We start from the raw sequence: 23651 nt of genomic DNA on the forward strand, positions 1-23651 counted from the left end.
GGTTTAGATGGACCTGATCCAACAAAACACCTTATGTTCTTGATAGGACAGTGCTCTGTTGGCCCTAATGGACTAGCCTCTCTGTGCTGAATTTGCTGGAAAGTCATTGCATATTTCACCCCAAAATAAGGATATTCTGGATTCTCCAAAACAACTGCCCAGCTCCATGCAATCTGTCCTGCAAGCTAGTTCCAGGAAAAGGGGGGAAGGAAACCTCTCTCCACTTCAAGATGAGACACAATCCTTTTCCCTCTGCACTTCCCAGACACTGAAGGGCATTGCTTACCAAGGGCTGGGGAGAGAAATTGCCAGCTATCAAGGAACCATGTCAGTTCTTTTTATTTTCCCCCTCGGGAAAGCCCCCAGCCACCGATTAGTAACTGCCCGGTCACAGTATTTCGAGACAGCCAAAGCAGGGATGCGATTCACTATTTCTTAAAGTGCTTAACATAACACAGGCTTGCACAAATATTTGAAAAGCCAATAGGGCCGAGACTGCGGGCTTATAATTGAAATAATAAAACAACAAATAAGAATTGGAGAGGGAAAGGAGAGAGAGAAGATGGAGGAGGAAGCAGAAATTGTAATTCAAGATGAAGCAAATGGAGATACTTAAATGAGATTTAATTTGTTTTATATCGCCAAAATTCTTGCAGAAGTATGTTCTTAATTAATGTTCTCAGGCCCTCCCTGCCTCTTACAGTGCAAATCCTTTGCAAGTTTACTCAGAACACAAATCCCAATGGGACTTACTCCCAGGTAAGTGTACACCTGCGGCTTTATATGTTTAGTTTACAGATAATTTTCATCAATGTTACTATTATTATTATTATTATTATTATTATTATTATTATTATTATTATTACTACTACTACTACTACACACAACACAGCAGTTTTAATCTCCTAGTTTCCACAACAATTTTATTTTTCATCCTCATTAAAATCAGCCTTGGATATTTGATGGTAAGGCAGAATGTACAGAAGAGTCTGCAGGATCAGGCCAGTGGCCCGGCTAGTCTAGCATCCTGTTCCCACAGGGGCCAAGCAGATGCCCCAAAGGAAAACCAGAAAGGGAAGTTGCACGTTTGGAGCACATGGCACCATATTTTTCCGTCTATAAGACGCCCCCATGTATACGACGCCCCCTATTTTGGTGGACTCCGATTTAAGAAAATGGGGGGAGATGTATCCGTGTACAAGACGCCCTCAAATTTTTGACATTTTTAAAAGGGGAAAAAAACCTAGTCTTATACACGGAAAAATACGGTAAATCCATTCCTTATCAGTCCATTTTTAGATGTCTGCAGGTGAAGGTCTGGCCCGTAGCATTTTCAAGAATGCAAAAAGAGCCCTGCTGGATGAGACCAAAGGCCCACTGTTCTCACAGTGGCCAGCCAGATGCCTCTTCTGGGAAACCCACAAGCAGGATCCGGGCCCAAGAGCAACGCTCCCTCCTGTGTCTTCCAGCACTGCTGCCTCCGTCTGCCAAGGCAGAGCTGAGCCACTGTGGCCAGGAGACCTCGATAGTCCTCTCCTCCTCATTGCAGTTGCCTAATCCTCCTTTAGAGCCACCACGGAGCATGGCCATGCGCTTTTCCAGCTGGTCAACAAGCCAAGATTGGATAACACGAGCCTGGATCTCTGCCGGAAGCCAGGACATGGTGAACGGAAATGTGAAGCAAACAGTGAAAGCCATTTCCTGTTTTATAAAAGCGTGACTCAGGAATCCGTGGGAAAATATCCACACTTGGCCACTGTGCATCTTTTCATTTTTATTTCTTGGATGTTTTGCTTATTTTTTTTGAGAGCCAGCATGGCGTAGGGATTAGAGTGTCGGATTTGGGGAGACCCAGGTTCGAATCTCCACCTGAAGCTCACTGGGTAACCCTGGGCTGGCCACTGCCTCTCAGCCTAAGCTACCTCTCAGGGTTTTTGTTGTGGGGTTTAAATGCGGAGGGAAGAGTGGCGTGTGAGCTGCCAAGCTCCATGGAGAAAAAGGAGGGATAGAAATGCAATATATAATAAGTTTGCCCATTTTCCTCTGGGCTCCCCTCCTCGCATCTGTACAACATCTGTGCAAAGCCCTGGGCCACCAGGGAAGAGTTGTTTGAATTTTGTGTGTGCAGGGGGAAGAGGAGGGTGATTATCTCTGAAACGCAACCTCCTTTACCCCGTTCACAGATCAGCTCCATTAAGTTGAGGTCTTTTCTTTCAACACAAGGAACTTCTGCCAGGCGATAAGGCAGGCAAAACTCTGGGGGATTATCTCAGCCCGACCCCTGCCAGCTCTCAGCTGCTGAGAGGCATCGTGGTAAATCACCAGCGGGCAGGAGACGGAGTTGGCAGGCCTCAGCCAGGAAGTCTCCAGGAAGAAATATGGGCTTGGTGAGATTTTTTTGAAGTGACAGGCCTCTAAATCACTCCTTGGGGAAAAGAAACAAGATTCTGCTGCTGAAAGGATCTTCCTCACTGCAACGGACAAGGGAGGAATCCAATTCAGTTTGCATTTAAAGGCAAACCCACTGCACTTGCGCTTTCCGAAATGAAATGTGGCCCGAAGCACAGTTCTCTAAATTTTGCTCTGCAGTTCTCCGGTCAGGTAATGTTTTGCAAAGCAATTCCCCCCCCCCGACACAATTTTTGCATCCCTCCCCCCCATATACATTCTGTTTTATGCACGCGTTATCCTGGTATGTGCATATACCAGATAAAGCGTGCATAAAATAGAATGTATATGGGGGGGGGAGGGATGCAAAAATTGTGTTGGGGGAAATTGCTTTGCAAAAAAGTCCTCTTTTAGGAATGTAAAAGCCCTGCTGAATTAGGAACACAAGAAGCACTCAAAGGGGGGGGGGGGAATCTGGCCCAGCCTCCTGTTCCCACAGCAGCTGACCAGATGCCCGCGAGCGCAAGACCTGAGTGCAAGCGCCCTCTCTGCTCCTGTGGCTTCTGCAACGGGCATCCAGAAGCATGGCTGCTACAGACTGCAAAATTGGCACTGAAGCACTGATGCATTTCCACAGACCGATGTGGAAAGGCAGAGCGCTGAATGGTTAAGGTCGGAAGAATGAGCAGAGGAGAGAAATGGAACTGGGCAGATTTGCCTGACTGCACCCCTCAAACCAAAGAATCCTAAACTGGGAGTGTCTCATTTTTGTAGAACCGACCCCCAAGTGACCCAGGAAAGATTGTGCGGAACGGACTGTGGGAGTGTCAAAGTGTCAGAATCCGGCTTGCAGTTTCCACTGAAGAGAGGTAAAATTCCACCTGGCTGTATCAGGTGTGCGCCTTGTTACGAAACCACCTCTCTGCGGACACCCAGCCCTCCAAAAATCCCCCGGATTAGAAAATAAAACCGCAAGAGGATTTCCCCTTGTGGGGAAGACTCAAGGCTTTCCCCCTTACCTGGGGCTGGAATGCAGTTCCTCCTCCCTCCCTCCCTCCCACCCGCCAACCTTAAATTGCTGTAGAAACAGTGTTGCGTAGTGGGTAGAGGTTACTGGAAGAAGCGGGCCAAGGAGATGTGGATTCAAATCCACATTTTGCCGTTGGGCTGACAGGGCTGAATCTTCCAGCACTCAGCTTCATTAGGAAGGGGCCGGTATTATTATTCCTAGTCTCAGGGAAAAGAACTTGATCCACTTTCTTTCAGGTTGGAGAGGAGCCTGTTGCAATCTTGGCCAGCCCCTTAAGTTACGGTAACTGGCTTCTGCTTGGACGATTAATGACGCACCCCTTGTTTACTTCAGGGATTATCTGAAGTGTCCGGGGGCAGCCAAAAGGTCAGCGGTATTCCGTCTTCCCCAAAGGACCACACACCTTCCCTTACGGACACGGAGGCACTGACGGCAAGGCCTCACCACCAGCCACTGAGGGCCTGAACCCCTCATGCGGAGATGATTCCCTCAGCCTCGCTCAACGCCAGAAAACCCCATTCCCTCAACAGCTGGGCTGCTACCTCCAAAGGGGGAGGTGGGCAAGGGAAAGGGTATTTCTACATTATTTTGCTGTTTACAAAACAGAAAGGAAAATTTTCTTCTCTGGTTCAGCTCTCATCTGAGCTTTCACTCACTCAGACCGAGCATCTAATGAAGTAGGTTGTTGCCTGGAGAAATCCTCAAGCCAGTTTTTTTTTTTAAAATGCTGGTTCATAGCCTCAAGGTGTCATTAAATTCATTTCTCTTCAAGCTACATCTTTTTGTCAGGAATTCTTTAGCCATGATTCCTGGGGGCTGGACTGGATGGCCCTTGGGGGGGGGGGAGTCCTTTCCAATTCTGCAATTCTACGATTCTTCCCTGCTCCATGTGTCTGGTTGGAGCTGTTCTGTTGAGAGATTTGGGGGCCAAGACAAAAGAAAGGAGTGCTTCACATACAGCACAGAGTTAAAAAGATGAAACTCAAGAGGCTGAGATGGCCACCAATTTGGATGGCTTTAAAAGAGGATCAGACAAATTTATGGAGGATAAGGCAATGGATGATTGCTAGTCACAATAGCTATGTTCTTCCTGTACATGATAAGTCTGAATACCCCAGTTGCTGGGAGTTATTATTCCCTGCCTTTATTTCCTGCAAGGTGCTCAAAGTGGTTCTCCCTCTCCTCATTTAATCCCCATAACCATTCTGCGAGATTGGCTGGCCTGAGAGAGGCAGGGTCAGGCCCCCAAGGTCAGCTTCCTGCCTGAGTGGGGATTCGAACCCTGGTCTCCCAGGTCCTAGTCTGACACTCCAGTTACACCACACTGGCTCTGTTGAAGGCCGAGCCCTCTCTCTCTCTCTCTCTCTCTCTCTCTCTCTCTCTCTCTCTCTCTCTCTCTCTCTTGTGTGTCCAGCAACCCTGAGGGGGGAAAGAGAGACAAGTACCGCTTGATCCCTAGGTTAGGGATGTTGTCTTCTAAGATAAGAAGCTGGATTTGGATGATTTTGGCCCCATGACAAATCGCTCCTCTTCGTCGGATCAACAACAGCCGGAGCACTTAAATCATGACCCGACTGCTAATGACGTGATTAATGAGGACGGAGGCTAATGAGACTAAGAGCGAGGAGACAAGAGCAAAGAACAGGAGTTATTAGTCCACCAGCAGCGCGGAGCCTGGGGGCTGCCCCCCCCCCCCCGTTGCTCGCAGGCGTCAGTTTCTCAGCAAGAGAGATTAAGCTTAGGGGTCTGGCGGCGGCGGGGGGGGGGGACATGGCTCCATCAACACCCACAGATCTGCTTCCACGAAATGAATTATTTGGGTCTCTGGCATAGAGGGGAATCCGGAGCTGGAGAGGCGTCAAGACGCCACGTCACTGGCCGTAATGTCAACAGGGTGAAGGAGACGAGAAGAGCAGCTCGTGGCAACAGGAAAAGGCCTCAGGACTGCCCAGTGGGGTTGCCCTGGGCTCCACGCCAGAGACCAGGAGCGGGGCTCACGTGGAAGCCAAAGGCTCTGCTATCAAAAGCGGGAAATCCCTTGCTGCAACTGACGCCGTGTCGTAGGCTGCTTCCAACGTTTTACGTACGCATCTGGGTATGGTGGAGTTGTCACAACAGGGCCGGACAGCTCTGTTTCCATTTTTCTCTGAATTGCAGTCTGAAATATACTACGCCACGCTTATGCATCACAGAATCCTAAGAGTTGGAAGGGAGCCCAAGAATCATCTAGTCCAACCCTTGCAATGCCGCTGTCCCACACGGGGATCGAACCTGCAGCCTTGATGTCATCAGCACCAGGCTCTAACCAACTGAGCTATCCAGCTGGTTAGTCGGCGAATTCTCTCAAAAACCCTTACAAGGTGCAGTCTGGATAAAGCCATCCAGACATAAGAATGCAAAAAGGGCCTGGGTGCTGGATGAGGCCACAGGGGGCCTGTCTAATCCTGCCTCCTGTTCCCACAGTGGCTGGACCTGAGCCCCACAGCAGTGCTTTCTCCCCACATGCAGTTCTCAGCAGCTGATGCTCAGCGGCATTATTGCCTCCTGACAGTGGAGGTAGAATATCGTCCTTCACGCGGCACCATGGTTAAACTGTGGAACTCCCTCCCACAGGAGAATAGAATTTATTATTTATTTCCCAGCCACTCTGGGCGGCTTCCAACAAAGTATTAAAATACAGTGGTCTGTTAAACATTAAAATCTTCCCTAAACAGGGCTGCCTTCAGATGTCTTCTAAAAGTCTTGTAGTTGTTCTTCTCTTTGACATCTGATGGGAGGGCATTCCACAGGGTGGGTGCCACCACCAAGAAGGCCCTCTGCCTGGTGGCAGAGACAGTGAGGGCCGCCAAACTGGATGGCTTTGCAAGAGGATCAGACAAATTCATGGCTCGGCTCTGCCTCCACAGTTGAAGGCTGTGATGCTTTCGAATCCCACCTGCTGGAAACCACAGCAGCAGAGAGGACTCTTGTCCCACAGGCATCTGGTCAGCCAAGTTGAATGGTTTCTTTAGATATTAAGGTTCATTATTGTTTCACAAGATGTGTATCTCTTTAAAGGCCAGAACAAATATCATGACCTAATTTTACAGCTGTGAAGCAGTATAGCAAGTGCTGTTAAGTTGTGTTAATTAAGCTGTGTCAGCAACTGGGTATAGTATATAAAGAGCACATAACTGGTAATGTTTCCCTTTTTTAAAGGGAAATTCCCTTATTGCAAATAGGATTCCTCGCAAGAAAAGGGAAAAGTTGACAGCTATGAAAGAGCAGCGTGTGCCTCTCTCAGTACCCTGGTGAATGGATGGGTCATACGTATAGATTTAATGTAAGAGGAGTTTTTGTTTTTGTAATGAAAGCCAAGCAAAAGATATTTTTGCATTTCTTCATTGTTTCCTGAACGTGTGGTCTCCCCAGCACGCTTCCTGCAGCGCAATTAATCTGCTAAATACGCAACAGGCCACTGTGAGAACAGAGTGCTTGGCTAGACAGCCACAGGCCTGATCTAGCAGGCTCTTCTCGTGGTTTTATGTTCTTAAAATGAACAAGTCCGCCAGCTCACTTTGGGGGAATGCATAAGCTGCCCAACACAACGCCCCTCCTCATGGGCTTAGTGCTCCCCCTAATAGCCACCACCACCACCTCCTCACAGAGAGCTTTGTCCTGCCGGGGGAAGAAGGCAAACGTGTGGCGTTTGTTTGATGCTCTGAAGATAACAGAGGCAGGAAGAGAAAGACCTATAAAATAAATGCCTCGCTGAAGTTTCGGCCAACAATTACAGATGCCGCCGCCTTGTTAGAGAGGGTTGGGCAGCTGCCGCAGGAACCGCAGGGATCCCTCCGAGAGCCAAAATTAAAAATAAACCAAAGGAAATCTGCTGCCCTTTGAACCAAGGGGACGTGTGTGTGTGTGTGTGTTTTGGACTGGAGAGGTGGGTGGTTGTTTTTTGAAGCGAGAGACGAAGGGCGCTTTCCAGATTGTCGGTATTTTGGGGCAGGATTCAATCACACGCTGGCAAGTTTGTGTTGCGCAGTTGCTGCTGATCGGGAGGTCTTGCGCAACAAACCTGCTCCCCCTGCACTAAAAGCAACAAAAACCACCGGAGGCTTGGATAGGCGCTTGCTTTGAGGCAAGGTCTCATCTAAGTTCCCCGCAGAGTTATGGGAAAACATGCCTCCTTAAATAGGTGCCTGATCTCTGTGCAAAGAAGTCAGGGTGTGTGGGCAGGAAACAGATCAGGCACTAGGAATCTGTCAGGGATTCTTCAGCTGAGATTCCTGCACTGCGGGGGGTTGGACTAGATGACCCCTGGATTCCCTTCCAGCTCTGCTATGATTCTAAGACCTTCAGTTCCAAGTAAGCCCAGCAATGAACGAGGCCAGCAGTGTCCTGTCTCGCCTGCTCCGTAGGGCAATCTACTGTGCAGCCTGCAAAATGTGTTGAAATGCATTCATTGTAGAAATGCTGCTTTAAACAGGCAGGCTGGCGACCCAGTCAGAGTGGGCACTGCTGAGCTAGTTGGCCCAGAGTCTCACTTGCTGCCATGGCATAATCCACATTTATCTTTTGCCTTGCTCTTTCCAAGCAAGGTCTGTGCTTAAAAGTTCTGCGTCCAAGAGTGGGTTTTTCCCCATAGTCAGTGGGAGAGCACCTGCTTTGCATGCAGACAGTCTCGGGTTCAATCCTGACACTTCTGGGCAGGTCTGGGAGAGAACTCCTGTCGGGAAGCCCTGGAGAGCCGCTGCCAGCCAGTGTCGACAATACCAAGCTGGTTGGATCAAGGGTCTGACTACGGCAGCTTCCTACATAAACCAGCTCTTAATTCAGAATCATGAGGACGGGAAACTTGATTTTTAGCATCCCATGTTGCCAAGGGAATCGGCGATTGCTGGAGAAGAGGGTGCACATATTGTCTGAGGAGCAAAGGGAAATATACTCCATGCCCCCACTCAAATGCAGGCTCCAGTTTTTATGTACTATTGTGAGCACCCAGAAGGAAAGTGCTTGGCTGCTGCCACAGTGGTGCTTTGGGGCAAAATGATCCCTTTGTGACAAGCAAGCAACTCAGCCACCCACGCAAGCAAGCCGCCCATTCACTTACTGGGTACCCCTCTGTTTTCTTCTGACACCATTTCAGCAGGGCGTTCCTCTTGGAGCCGCCATACTCCCTCGCCAAAGCAGCCAAAGGGTCCTTCCTCTCCACGCTGGAACCAGGAAGAGGAAAAAGTTTTGTTAACAAACCTCCCGTTACTCCGCTTGGACTGCTCCGCTCTGAAAAGGGGCCAGGGATGGCTGCCATCCCCTTGTGCCCCCCACACCGAAAAACACACCATACACGCAACCCGGCAGAAATGGCGCCAGTGTTAGGGAACTGGTGGCCAATTTATGCATTTGCTATAAGGAAAACGCACAGAGAGGGGAAATGTGGCAGGTTCCTATTTTAGCCAGCTGTGCCCTCTTTGGGAGAGTCCATCATGCCCTCCCCGTCCCCAAAATGGCCATGCCCACCACTGAGCATGCTCAGTCCTACGCTGCTAAAATCGGCCGTGTGGGCCATCTGCTTTGCACTTTATGATTTGGTAGTGTTTTAATAGCTTTATGTATTATAAATAAACAAATAGGTGCCACCAGGTGTTGAACAGGTGACATCTGAGTTGAGGCTGCAGAGCTCGATCGGTAGAGCATGAGGCTCTTAATCTCAGGGCTGTGGGTTCAAGCCCCACGTGGTGTGAAAGATTCTTGCATTTCAAGGGGTTGGGCTAGATGACGGCACGCATGAGAGGCATTGGCTCAGTGGCAGAGCACCGGCACTACATGCCAGATGTCCCCGGTTCAGTCCCTGGCAGCCTCTCTAGGCACGGCTGGGGGGGGGGCGGCCTGAAACCCTAGGGGCCTCTGCCAGCCAGTGTAGGCAATATAGGGCCTAATGGCCTGGCTCAGGCAAAGGCAGCCTCCAATCCCCACCCCCTTCCTTTCTTTCAGCTCAGCTTCCGTTTCGCTTACCTGAGCTTGCTGGGGGGTTTCAGGCCACTGTGGGTGGAGGTGAGCATCCTGCCGGAGAAGGACATGGAGGGCGGTTTGCTCAGGGACTCCAGCGAGGGGCTTTTGCGGAGAAAGTGGTCTGGCTTCAGGTCCTCACTTCTCCCTTTCAGCAAGTCTTGGTGGGGAGAGGAGAGAGACAAGGAACCGTCATTTGCAAACATGATGCCTCTTTGGGGTGGGGGCTGCTGGTGTATGCCTGGCGGCAGGGCTCTCCTGCCTTGTTTAAGCAGAGGGCCACCTGCTGGGGGTTCTTTGTGATTCCTGCCTTGGGGGGTCACTTCCCACTACAATTCTGTGATTCTATGACAGGGAGCAGCAACCCTTTTCAGCCGTGGGCCGGTCCACCGTCCCTCAGACCTTGTGGGGGGCCGGACTATATTTTGGGAAAAAAATATGAACGAATTCCTATGCCCCAGAAATGAATTTTAAATCAAAGCACATGTTCTACTGATGTAAAAACACCAGGCAGGCCCCACAAAGAACCCAGAGGTGCATCTTAAATAAAAGCACACATTCTACTCGTGTAAAAACACACTGATTCCTGGACTGTCCGTGGGCCAGACTGAGGTGATGATTGGGCCACATCCGGCCCCCGGGCCTTGGGTTGCCTACCCCTGTTGTATGAGCTGATTTCAAGAACATACCTCTGCCCTCCACACAAACCCCCTGCAAAGAGGAGGGTCTCCCTCCAAAAAGCCCCCACCACTCAGGGCTTTGGCGCACAGAGCACATACTCTCCATGTGTGAACCCAAGCTTGCCTTTTCCTGCTCAGAGTCAACCCCTTTTCTACAGCAAAGAAGTAAACGCAGAGAAATGTTTTCTTCTGCTGCTGCAAAGCTTAGCCGTAAGCTCTCTGTCTCTCGCACACTTTTTGCCATGCTGGCTGGGGTCTGATGGAAGTTGCAGCGCAGAACATCTGGCGGGCACCAGGTTGGCGGTGGCTGGCCTTGCAGCAAGGGCTGCAGGAGAGAAGTGAAGACCACGCAACGTTCAGGCCCGGGGGGGGCTTGAGTTTGCAATACAGGAAGCAACGACTGAGGAGCATTAGAGGACTTAACAAAAGGACGTCACACATCCTGCTGTCTTATGGCTGTTCCAGTAAACAGGAGTTTACTCTGCCACCTCTGCCCACCCCACCGAGAGATCCCTGGCTCAGATCCTCCCTGGCCATTTACTCCACGGCTGCAGCAAGGAGACGCCTGCGGTCTCCCTCTGCTCCTCCTCTGCTGTGTCTGACTATTTGCTCAATTAAGGTAATGGCTGTTCTGCAACTGCAGGAAGATCCAGGAAACGGCACCCTTTTTAATGACCCTCGCGGCAGCACTGAGAAAAAAAGTCTCCCCTGCGCGTAGAGCAAGGCACCTTCCTTTTTTTTCTTCCCCAGGTTCTTTGGTTCCTCATTTTAAAAAGCTGCTTCTCTAAAAAAGCAACCAATGCCATCCCGAGGAAAACTGGGCGTGCGGAGACCCGCTGGAGGGATTGGTTGCTGCCAGTGCCGTTGGACAAGACGCAGAGGGGAAGTGGACAATACTGACATAGGTGGGCCGGTTGTGTAAGTCAGTGTAAAAACCACGAGGGTAAGAACGACGTCACAAGAGCAGCGGGCAAAGGAGGCCCGTCTAGTCCATGATGGCCAGCCAGATGTCACAGCAGGAATCCCCGGAAGCTGCCCCTGAGTGCAGCAGCAACTCCTTCCCAGCTTGCGATTCCCCAGTATACTGCCTCCGAGAGGGGAGGTAGCACATTGCCATCGCGGCTAGCAGCCAGCCACAGCTTCACCCTCCTCCGTGAATTTGCGATTCTGTGAGTCTAAACCTCTCTTAAAGCCCCCCAGGTTGGTGGGCATAGCTGCCTCGGGTGGGAGAAACCGGACACCCGCAAGGAACAGCCCCCGCATGCAAGGCCTGAGCGCAACAGCACTCTTTCCACTCTGGTGACTCCTAACAACTGGGATTTAGAGGCATTAATGCCTTCAAGAGTGAAGGTAAAACATACTGTAGCCATTGGGGGAGTGTTAATTAAAATAGGAGTTCCTGCAAACCGGAAGTCTGCCAGTCAGGCAACAAATGATCTGCATGCGGTGGCGCATACACACACGGCGCCGAACCCCAAAAGTGACCCTAAAATGTCACTAAAAGGGCATAATGGGGGCAGGGCGGGGCAGAACACTTTACACGGGTCCTGCTGACGTGCAAGGGGGTCCGAAACATAACCCCTGTGGGGGGGAAAGGATTGCCTGTAATCCCCCGCATGTTCACTCAAAAATGGAGAATCTTGCTGCTGCCTGTAGGAGTGGATGGACCCCTCATACTGACGGCTGCAGTCTCCTAGTTAGAAAAGAAGAGGAGATTCACAACGCAATAAGGTGGGGAGCCTGTGGTCCTCTATAGGGCTTCTCGGCCTCCACATCCCATCAGCCCTGACTTAGGTAACCAGGAGAGGAACTCATTTGCACTCAGAAAAGATCACTCATAAAATCAGCAGAACGTCCCAATGGCGCTCGGTGGGACTTGATAAGAAACGCTTCAGCTACAGGGTTGCAAGATTCTCTTTCCGCACTGCAAAAAGAGATATGTGACTCTTAATTGCGAATTACTTGCAAGCTTCTTCCACCCATACATATGTATGCATTTTGGCCTGCGACTCTATTCGGTTTTAAGATTTGTCATTTGTTGTTTGTGACCTACGACTCTGAATAAGTGAATAAAATGACTTTTCTTTTATCTGCCCTGAGTCTTCCAACATTCGGCCTCGTTGGCTGTCCCCCTAAATCCCAGCGTTGCCAAAGAGTGTGTGGCCGGCCGGCCTTTGCGCCGTCAGTGCCTTTTGAGGCTGATGCTCTTTTCAGCAGATGACACCCACACAACGCAGGGGATTCAAATGTCTTTGGACAAGGGGAGCTTGGGCTGCTGTCAGATCGCTGAAGAACCCCACGGGCTATTGCTGTTCTCTCAAGAGGAGCCAGGAGGCGCTGGGGGTGGGGAAGCGGACCCCCCCATACGCACGCAGCCTGGGAGGGTGGCTGGCTGTGACTCATCCTTCCGAGCCACAGCACTGCCCGACGGGCATCGAGGGAGGGAAAGCGCAGAGAAAAAGGAAGGAACTGTGCGGGGAGGGAGTCTAAGCGCCCCTGATCATATCAGGCTCAAAACCAGTCGCCCATCTCAGTGGCAAGAGGTGGGACACATACACACACACACACACACACACACACACACACACACACACACACACACAAAAAACAACTAAGAAAGTCGGCCCCTCTACTCTGGCTGGGGCTGGCAGGGTGGAAAACAGGGAGCTGAACAGTAGGTGGCGCCAGAACCAATGGCAGCCGGAGGCAATTGGCTCTCATTTTGCACCCAGCATCCTCCTTAATAATAATAATAATAATAATAATAATAATAATAATAATAATAATAATAAATTTTATTTATACCCCGCCCTCCCCAGCCAAGACCGGGCTCAGGGCGGCTAACACCAGATATAAAACAATTGATTGAAATACAACTTTAAAAAGATTAAAATACAACATTAAAATGCGGCCTCATTTCAGCAGAAACTCAAAAACTTTTGGGGGGATGAAAACGTCAAGTCTTCACCAAGGCTAACTATCCAGACTCGTCATACGTAGGCCAGAAAAAAAGCCAGGGAAGTCCCCAAATAGGAGTTCCATCACAGAAGGAGAAAGGAAAAAAGGAAAGGGGGGAGGGGATCAAGTTGATTCCAAGCCAAAGGCCAGGCGGAACAACTCTGTCTTACAGGTCCTGCGGAAAGAAATCAGATCCCACGGGGCCCTGGTCTCATGAGACGGAGCGTTGCACCAGGCCGGGGCCAGTGTTGAGAAGGCTCTGGCTCTGGCTGAGGCTAATCTGACTTCCTTAAGGAACAGGACCTCTAGGGTGTTGCTATTTATGGACCTTAAGGTCCTCTGTGGGGCATACCGGGAGAGGCGGTCTCGTAGGTACGAGGGTCCTAAGCCGTGATGGGTTCTGCAAGGAGAAACGTTGAGATAGAAAAAGAAGCCACCCCCACTGAGCTGGTTGCGAGTAGAAAAGCAGGGCGATTGGGGCTGGTTGAAGGTAGGCTGGTGGGGAACTGGCCTGTGGTAGCACCTGATATTAGAAGGTGGAGGTGTTGCATCCAGAAGGCCTTGCTTGCTATTCTTACAACTCACCTGCCAAGGGAAGCTCTGGAAGATCAGCGTGCTTGGAAAATGCCTTCCCAGAGGGCTTTGGGTTGCTGAAGGTGGAGTGTCTCTGCAACCAAAACAGAGAGAGAAACGACCACAGAATTTAGCCGGTTACACGGCTGGTTAAACCATACATCTGCAAAGACAGAAGGTATGTACCCCCAGCAGAAGGAAGCTCCCATCTGGTTGCTGTCAAGACACATTCAGCCAATTTTTCCCCAGGCAGATTCTGCTCTGAATTGGGAGGTGGGGGAGAATATGCCCCCAGGGATATGTGTGGGGCTTGTTTCATGGAAACACAGAACAGGCACAGAGGGGGGATTGGTGGAGACGGAGAGCCTCCCCTCTGGGGAAAGGTTGCAGTATTTGGGGCTTTTTAGTGTAGAGAAGAGGCAAGAGGGGACATGAGAGAAGTTGGCAAAATTATGCCCAGCACAGAGAAAGTGGAGAGAGGAAAGCTTTTCTCTCTGTCCTAACATGAGAACACCACTGGACACCCATTGAAGATGGATGTTGGGAGGTTCAGGACTAATAATAATAATAATAATAGTAATAATAATAATAATAAAATTATTTATTTTCTGCCCATCTGGCTGGGCTTCCCCAGCCACTCTGGGCGGCGTCCAACAAAATATTAAAATACCGTAATAAATCAAGCATTAAAAGCTTCCCTAAACAGGGCTGCCTTCAGCTGTCTTCTAAAAGACTTCTTCACACAGATTCATGGAGGAGAAGGGCCATCAGTGATGATGGCTACACTCTGCCTCCACGGTTGGAGGCAGCCAGGCTTCTGAATACCAATTGCTGGAAACTGCCAGAGGGGAGAGAGGGCTCTTGAACTCAGGTCCCGCTGTTTCCCATGAAGGGCACCTGGTCGGCCAAGGTGAGAGAGAGCAGGATGCTGGACTAGATAGATGGGCCACTGGTCTAAACCAGCCGCCGGGCCACTGATCTTGTCTGGCTGCACAAAAATGTAAAAAAAACACACAAAAAAACCAGAACCAAAAACTTCACAAGGCCTTTTGAAAACAACTCCTGCACATCACACGAGTCATTTTTCTTTTTTTTCCCCCTAGGCAGAGAATTAGGATTCCCTCGGGATTCTAGTTTCCTGTCTTGTTTGAAAACTGGATGATAGCCAGTCCAGTGTGCGCCTTGATAGACCCCAATTGTTATTATTATTAACTGTGCCTGGATAGCTCAGTTGGTTAGAGTGTGGTGCTGGTAACACCAAGGTTGCAGGTTCAATCTACGTATGAGACGACTGCATATTTCCCGCATCGCAGGGGGTTGGACTGTATGATCCTCAGGGTCCCTTCCAACTCTATGATTTTTTATTTTATTTTATTTGTTATTAAATTTGTTATTAAAGCACCCTATACCCGTAGATCCCACCTTGGTGTCACACCTTTTCCTCCAGGGAGCTCAAGGTGGCATACATGGGTCTCCCTCTCCTCTATTACACCCTGGAAAAGACCCTGTTGCTGGGAAAGATGGAGGGCACAAGGAGAAGGGGGCGCCAGAGGACGAGATGGTGGGACAGTGTTCTCGAAGCTACCAGCATGAGTTTGACCAAACTGCGGGAGGCAGTGGAAGACAGGAGTCCCTGGCGTGCTCTGGTCCATGGGGTCACGAAGAGTCGGACACGACTAAACAACAACAACTCCTCTATTAACCCCCACAACAACCCTGCGAGGTAGCTGAGAGGCAAGCAGTGTTCCAAGATCACCACCAGTGAAAGTTTTGTGGCCGAGTGGGGATTTGAACACCTCGTCTCCTGCGTCCGGCACTCTTAAGCACTGCACCACAGTGGCTTGTGTGGTCCGAAGCCCCTCCAAACTGAAGCAGAGCTCCTTTCGGGGTTCTCCTCACTCTGGGCATCATCCAGCATCCTGGGGGTGCTGCAAATATGGCAGGCGGACGAAAAAGGAGAGGAGCTGGTCCCTTGCAGCTTCCTGGGGCAAAAAAACGCAGCCCCAAAACTGGGCGGTGGAACCCGCTCGAATGGAGCACCTGTCTTGGGTGGGGTGGAAGGGAGTCTCCCCTCCTGCTTCCATTGTTTCATAAATTACCAGTTCCTCCAGATGGATCACTCTGGAAAACACCACCCTAAGCTAGTTGTTATATCACCCCAGGTGCTCAGGGATGGGCAGACGATTCCCGAAGAGGGAGAGGGAGGGTGCGTCTCTGCATGATCACCTGAGGATGAGCAGTTAGTAAAGAAAGAACAGAAACACGGAGGGCAGGGAGAACACAGCGTGTCTGCAGGAGGACAGCGAACACTCAGCACCGATCTTCATCGCGTGTCAGGAGAGGCAGGGCAAAGGGCCGCAGCCCAGCAGTGGAGCATTTGCATTAGATGAAGACAGCGCTGCAGGTTCAATCCCCGGCAACTCTGGGCAAGGGCTGGGAAAGAGACTCCCTGTCTGAAGCCCTGGAAAGCTGCTGCCAGTCAGTGCAGGCAATACTGAGCTGGATGGATCAATGGTATAAGGCAGCTTCCTGGGGTCTGACTAATCTTTCCCTTCCATCTTAGCTAAACCTAAAGAAACTCTGCTAAACTTGAGCTCAGAAGGAGGAGGGCGGGGATCACGCTTTATTTCTTTAGGGGAAGCGACACAACTCAGGGTCCGCCTGCCCAACACATCACGGCATTTATCTGCCTGAGTCCGTACAAAACTCAATTGAAGAAACAAACCCGAAGGAGCAGCGAAGGAAGGCAAACGTTTAAAACTTTTTTAAAAACCTTGAGGGTGGGAGGATTTTTGAAAAAGGTCAGACTGGAAATAGATTTAGAGTTGAAAACTGAACCCACCTCCCCACTGCATTTCAGGGGGTTGGACTAGATGACTCTTCGGGGCCCCTTTGAACAGAGGGGACTTTGGCTCTTGGCCTGGCTCTCTCTTCCCGACTTCTGCATATCTCTCTGCACGCGCCCCAAGGTTTTGGCCCCTGCCCTCCCCATCACCGCCCACGCCCTCAGCATTTATTGTTTATTAGGGCTCTGGGGAGCAGGGCGGGGGGAGATCAAAACCAGATCGTTGTTATTATTTGGAAGACGGCCCCCAAAGTGACCTCCGCTGCTGGATTCCAAGAGGCGGTCAGAAGGGGGGAGGGGGCTTTTCGCTGGGCCCCACCAAGGGCTTCGCTTTGATCTGCCGGTATTTGGTGCCTTTGCAGAAAAGAAACAAACAGATCCATTTCCCCTTCCTGGTGGCGACGTGCTGAACCCCCCCCCCCCAAATCTCTCTCTTCCCCTGCCATAAAAGGCTCCCTGAAGTCCGTCCAGCACCCAAAGACCACAAAGGAAGGGAGGGGGCTGCTTCTTCCGTACCTGGATGGGTGAGACGGCAGCTGCTGGAGCTGTCCTGGTGGGAATGCCGCTGAGGGGGCTCCGGGAGACCTTGTGGACAGGAACGCTTTGCCCCGGACCACCTGCGAGGGAAGAGAAAGCAGCTGGTTGGTCTTTGTGGAAGGGCAGAGGAACAGGCTGGTGGATCGGGCCAAAAGGGGACCCGCCAAGTCCACTCATTGTGGCTGACGAGGTGCTGGTGTTGGTTGCTGCCATCACTGATGGCAAGTGAGGTCTAATGGAGAGTGAGGGCAGTGTGGTGATGTAAATGGGCCTAAGAAGAGGCGGCCTTGCTGGACCAGGCCTAATGGAGGCCATCTAGGCTGGCATCCTACCCTCACTGTGGCCAACCAGAGCTAGGGCTACATGCTGCCATCGCTGATGGCAAGTGAGGTCTAATGGAGAGTGAGGGCAGCATGACATAAATGGCTGCAGGAAGAGCCTGGCTGCTGGATCAGGCCAAAGGAGGCCCCTTCTGGGCCAGCATCCAGCTCTCACGGTGGCTAACTGGATTTGGCTGCACGCTGCCATCATTGATGGCAAGTGAAGTCAAATGGCAACTGAGGGCAGCAAGATATAAATGGACGCCAGATATAAATCAGGCCCAAGAGGGCCAATCTAGGCCAGTATCCTGCCCTCAATGTGGCCAACTAGGTGCCAGCTAGGCCTAGGGCTACATGCTGCCATCACTGATGGTAAGTGAGGTCTCATTCAATAAAAATTATTTTTTAAAAAAAGATGGTAAGTGAGGTCTAATGGAAGGCAGTGTGTTATAAAGGGCTGCAGGAAGAGTCTGGCTGCTGGGTCAGGCCGAACAAGGCCTATCTGGGTCAGCATCCTGTCCTCACACAGGCCAACTAGGTGCCCCAATGGGCGGCCCGTAAGCAGGACCCGAGTTCAAACAGCGCTCTGCCCACTTGTGATTCCCAGTTAGTGGTACAGTGGTGCCCCGCAAGACGAATGCCTCGCAAGACGGAAAACCCGCTAGACGAAAGGGTTTTCCGTTTTTGAGCTACTTCGCAAGACGATTTTCCCTATGGGCTTGCTTTGCAAGACGAAAACATCTTGCGAGTGTTCCGATTTTCCCCCGCTTTCCCCCCTTTTTCTAAGCCGCTAATAGCCTTTTAGCCGCTAATACGCTAAGCCTTTAATAGCCGCTAAGCCTTTAATAGCCGCTAAACCGCTAATAGCGCTAATCCACTAAGCCGCTAATAGGGTTGCTTCGCAAGACGAAAAAACCACTAGACGAAGAGACTCGCGGAATGGATTAATTTTGTCTTGCGAGGCACCACTGTATTCAGGGGTGTTCTGCATCAGACAGCGTAGGGAGGGCCTAGCCGTTGTGGCTAGTAGCTATTGACAGCCTTATCCTTAGGCATGGATTTGCCCAACCCCTTTTAAATCCACCCTGAAAGCCCTGTAATGCCTGACTGCAGGATTCCCAGAGGCAACTGGCTGTCCCCTGTTGGAAGCAGGGAAGCTGGTCTGATCCAGCAGCACTCCTTGTTTTCAGTCTAAAACGCAAGGTTTGACTCAGCGTATATAGGAAGGATTGCAGCTCAGCAGCAAAGCATCTGTTGGCATGGAGGTCCCGGGTTCCATCTATGGCATTGAAACAGCCGGGCTGCTGGATCAGGCCAAAGGGGGCCCCTCAGCACCCTGTTTTCCCAGTGGCTAACCAGATGCCCATTATGGGAAGCCCACAAGCAGGATTTTAGCGCAACTGCAGGAGTCTCTCCTCCTGATTAGATAGATAGATAGATAGATTCTTTATTGTCATTACACTAGTGCAACATTGCACAAGTGCAACGAAATTGGATGCCATCCCTTAAAAACAACAAAAGCAAAACAACAACAACAACCAAACAAACCACCTTCCAACCACACCCACACCCACCCCCAAAAACTCCCAGATCTCACTATCGAGTTACAGCATTCAAAAAGGCCACAGCTCTTGGATAGAAACTGTTTTTCAGTCTATTTGTCCTTGACTTGATGTTTCTATACCTCCTGCCAGAAGGCAGTAGTGCAAACAGACTGTATCCCGGGTGAGATGGATCCTGCAGGATGTTGTTTGCTTTCCTAAGGCAACGGGAACCGTACAGTTCTTCCAAAGGTGGGAGAGGGTGACCAATAATCCTTTGGGCTGTGGTTATGACCTTCTGGAGCACCTTCCTCTCCCTAGCTGTACAACTGGAGAACCAAGCACAAATACAGTATGTAAGTATGCTCTCTATGGAGCCTCGGTAGAAGGACACCAGCAGTCTCTCACTCAGATTGTTCTTTTTTAAAAGTCTGAGGAAATAAATTCTCTGCTGGGCCTTCTTCACCAGAGCAGTGGTATGTGCGCTCCAAGTCATGCCCTGATCGATAGCTACTCCCAAAAACCTGTATTCCGCCACCCTCTCCACCCGTTCCCCGTTGATATACAAGGGCTGAATGTCCGCCTTTTTTTTCCTGTAATCCACCACCAATTCCTTGGTCTTAGCCGTATTAAGAGCCAGATTGTTCTCTCCACACCAAACACAGAGCCGCTCCACCTCGTCCCGATAGGCGGACTCATCCCCTCCTGAAATGAGCCCCACCACCGTAGTATCATCAGCAAACTTAATGATTTTGTTGCTGGAGTAGATGGCTGTACAGTCATACGTATAGAGAGCATAGAGCAGGGGACTCAACACGCAACCCTGTGGTGAGCCGGTGTTAAGGCTAAGGGCTGTGGACACATGTGACCCTACTCTAACCCTCTGAGAACGTTCTGACAAAAAATCCAAAACCCAGAGACAGGTGGAGTTGGGGAGTCCAATCGTCTCTAGCTTGGACACCAGTCTATGGGGGAGGATAGTGTTAAAAGCAGAGCTAAAATCCACAAACAGCAGCCTCACATAATTCCCCGGCTGCTCCAGATGGGACAGAGCAGCATGGAGAGTGGTGGTGATAGCGTCTTCTGTGGATCTATTTGCCCTGTATGCAAACTGGTAGTTGTCAAAAGTTGATGGAAGACAAGAAATAATATGACGGCGCACCAGTTTCTCAAAACACTTCATGATGATTGGAGTCAGTGCAACTGGTCTGTAGTCATTCAAACTACTGATTGTGGATTTTTTAGGCAGAGGGACAATAGTTGACGACTTCAGGCAGGGTGGGACAATAGACTGGTGTAAGGACTTGTTGAAGATCTTAGTAAAGACCCTCGCCAGCTGATCCGCACAGCCCTTCAACACCTTTCCAGTGATGCCATCAGGTCCAGCCGCCTTCCTCGGATTCACCATCCTCAATACTTGTCTCACCTCGTGCTCCTCTACAGTGAATGAGGGGCCCCTATGGGCTGGTGGCTGTAATACCGGCGTCTCAGGTGGCTCCTTCTCGAAGCGAGCAAAGAAGAGGTTAAGCTCCTCCGCCAGCAAGGGGTCACCGTTGACAGCACCAAGGTTAGGTTTGTAGCTGGTAATATGCTGAATCCCCTGCTACATCTGTCTTATGTTGTTGCTCCTTAAATTATCCTCAATCCTCTGCCTATAATCCAGTTTTGCCCGTCGAATACCCCTCTTCAAGTTTGCTCTTGCCACACTGTAAAGCTGCACCTCGCCCGACCTGAAAGCCCTGTTCCTTTCCCGCAACAGGCACTGGACCTCTCCATTCATCCAGGGTTTTTGATTAGGATAAAACCGGATGGATTTATTTACTGTGACAGTGTCTGTGCAGTGATTGATATAGCACAGAACTGCCGCCCTGCATTTTAAAATCACCATTTTGCACTGTTTTAAAATGCTGTTTTGCCGCATGCATAGTGCTGCACAGAGTCCTGACATTTCAAGAGATGGTGCATGTATAAAGGCATTTGCAAACAAATCCAAACAGGAAATGCAAATGAGAGCTGGGTGGGGCGCAAGAAGACATGTTGTCAGAGAAATAAGAGACCCTCAGCTCCGTGGCGTTTTGGGGTTTTTTACCTGGGCACCCCAAGTCGAACGTCTTGATCAACGATTTGACGGTAGCCAGGGACTCGGGGGGCGTCGGCGATGCGCGGCTGACGGAGACCCCCTGCCAGCGGCTGGCGGGATCCGCCTCGACTGCGTCCATCACCTCGATGGTTGGCCTGGAAGGAAGAGATGAGAGGGAGGTGAGAGGGAGGAATCCTCTCGATCTGTTTGAGTTCCTGAGTGGAAACCCTGGTGGGGTGGGTGTGAAAAAGCACAGGCCCTGGGATTTTGCCTGCGTTTGTCTGCATTTTAAACTCCTTCCCGCCTCCTGGAATCATCGAGTTGTACAGATGGGAGGGACACCCAAAGGTCATCTAGCCCAACCCCCTCACAATCCTGAAACGATGTGGGGAAACAAATGTGCAGCTGGCTTTAGAAAACTGCACGTCTCTGGATTTTGTGCTGCAGTTCTTCAAATGGAACAAAATGGGGTAATGTGGGGAACCTTTGGCCCTCCAGATCTTGCTGAACTAGAACTCCCATCACTGGCATTGGCCATGCTTGCTGGAGCTGCTGGGAGTTGCAGCGCAGCAACATCAGGGCGCCAAAGGTTCCCCACTCGTGTGTCCGGGCGAAAACAGCACACAAAAAGGCATTACGTGAGGGGGGAATTGCCTGCAAAAACAAAAGGTGTCTATATTGGGAGAAATATTCCCTAAAAACGATGAAGGGTTTTCATGAGGATTTGGAAAAAATGAACAGCAAACAGATGCAGGAGTGTGGCAGAATGAACTGAAGGAGGAGAAAAATGAGAGACCGAAATTGACAAGATTGACCCATCCTTATACCAACACTGACCCACTGACAAAGATAGTGTAAAAGCAATGCAGAATAATGAGGACAGAGATAAAGTAAAAGCGCTATAAAATAATGACAAGGGTGACAGAAATAATGTAAAAGCACTGTCAAATAACGTTAAGGAGGACAGAGATAATGCAAAAGCTCAATATTATCATCATTTCTTGCTGAATTTTCCCCACAGCTTTATAATTTGCTGTCGGCAAAAGGAACATTGACTGCCAAAGCAGGATTGAAGAGCCACGGTCTACGCGCTTGATATGCAGTGGAAGAGAGTTTCAAAGGTTAGGAGGTGCCTGATTCCCACACTGTGGAGAATGGACTTCCTGATAAGAGGGCATCTGCAACTAGATCATGCATGACAGATGGCCGTCCAACCTCTGCTGGAAAACTTCCAAGGAAGGAGAGACCACCACCTTCCAAGGGAGACCGTTCCACAGTTGAACAGCTCTTACTGTCAGAAAGTTCTTCCTGCTGTTTAGCCAGAACTCCTTTCTTGTCACTTGGGTTTGGGTCCCCACCCTCCAGAGCAAGAGAAAACAAGATTGCTCCATATTCCAAGCGACAGCCCTTGAGATAGCGGAAGGTGCATTTCATGCTATTTTCTAAGAGGTGCAGAGCACCAGCTGTTCTGTCCCCGTTCCCCAAACAACTTATCCAGGCTTAACATTAACGAGAAGTATAATTATTATGGCACCCCTTGAAAACCAACAAACTTAGGGTCTTTTGGAGTGGTCAGTTTTTGAGACTCGTGGCTGCAGTGGTTGCTTCCCCATTAATAACGCTTTTAAATGTGACTCGCCACCTGCGATGGAATTTATGTGGATGCAGGAAAGGGGATATGATGACAACAGGCACACGAGACGGATGAAAGACCATCAGATTCTGCGCTGAATGAGCTTCTCTTTTCTCCTCGTGAGACCCATTCTCTCTCTTTCCCTCCCCCTGGCACCCAGTCCATTCCCAAACAGCTGCGTGGCTTTGGCTGGGCTATTAATAGGCACTGAATACTTTGGGATGGGTGGGGAGGTGTACATGGGGGGGGTTCTCTCTCTCCCACCCCCCTTTTGGCATCCCAGCCTTGTCTCGGCAGCACAAGAGCCCCTGGGAAGCGGGGGCAAGGAACGGCAGGCCGAGGTGGTGGTGGTGGGGTTGCTCACAGATCAATGGAGGCACTGTCTGCGGGTGAACAGCGCCCCACCTGCCCCTTGCCAAGTGCCCGGATTTTGTGCCAAAGCGACGGGGAGGGCAGCGAGAGGGGCAAAAAGTCCCCTGGGGACTGATGGCCCCAGTCCTGGCCTGATCCAATACAGGGTGCGGAAAGAACAGAGTTTAGGAACAAGGGACATCCGCTAGGATTTTTTCAGTTTCGCTTTTCAGCAGACTGGAGTGGCGTGCTTCCGGCTCCTGCGTACGAGGGGCAGCAGCTGGGCTGGGGGTTTTTTAACAGGGCACAAAAGGCCAAGCAGAGGCCGGATTCTGCAGGAGGGCAGCGGAGCAGGGGAATGAGGATGGAGGGTTCCAGCCAGCCTTCTGGCGGTTCCCTCGCTGTGAGAAGCCAAGTTGCAGGGAACCTGGCAGAGGGCCTTCTCGGTGGTGGCGCCCGCCCTGTGGAACGCCCTCCCACCAAATGTCAAAGAGAAAAACAACTACCAGACTTTTAGAAGATGTCTGAAGGCAGCCCTGTTTAGGGAAGCTTTTAATGTTTAATAGGTTATTGTATTTTAATATTCTGTTGGAAGCCACTCAGAGTGGCTGGGGAAACTCAGCCAGATGGGCAGGGTATAAATAAATAATAATAATAATAATAATAATAATAATTATTATTATTATTGTTATTATTATTATTATTATTATTATTATTGCCCCTT

General features: G+C 50.4%; 1 protein-coding gene across 4 annotated transcripts in view; it reads right to left on the reverse strand.

Moving 5' to 3' along the window:
* The window catches only part of SPECC1 (sperm antigen with calponin homology and coiled-coil domains 1), a 108802-nt gene that overhangs the window by 13773 nt on the left and 71378 nt on the right, over nt 1-23651 (reverse strand). For all 4 annotated transcript variants that reach the window (XM_081171983.1, XM_081171985.1, XM_081171984.1 and 1 more), the window contains 5 exons: nt 20953-21098; nt 16982-17082; nt 13633-13714; nt 9416-9569; nt 8514-8616 (listed from right to left, as the gene is read on the reverse strand). In XM_081171983.1, the coding sequence (XP_081028109.1) occupies nt 8514-8616; nt 9416-9569; nt 13633-13714; nt 16982-17082; nt 20953-21098 (586 nt within the window). The remainder of the gene's footprint in view (nt 1-8513; nt 8617-9415; nt 9570-13632; nt 13715-16981; nt 17083-20952; nt 21099-23651) is intronic.

The sequence above is a fragment of the Podarcis bocagei genome (genome assembly GCF_964188305.1).
Source record: "Podarcis bocagei genome assembly, chromosome: 15".
Classification (NCBI taxonomy): Eukaryota; Metazoa; Chordata; class Lepidosauria; order Squamata; family Lacertidae; genus Podarcis; species Podarcis bocagei.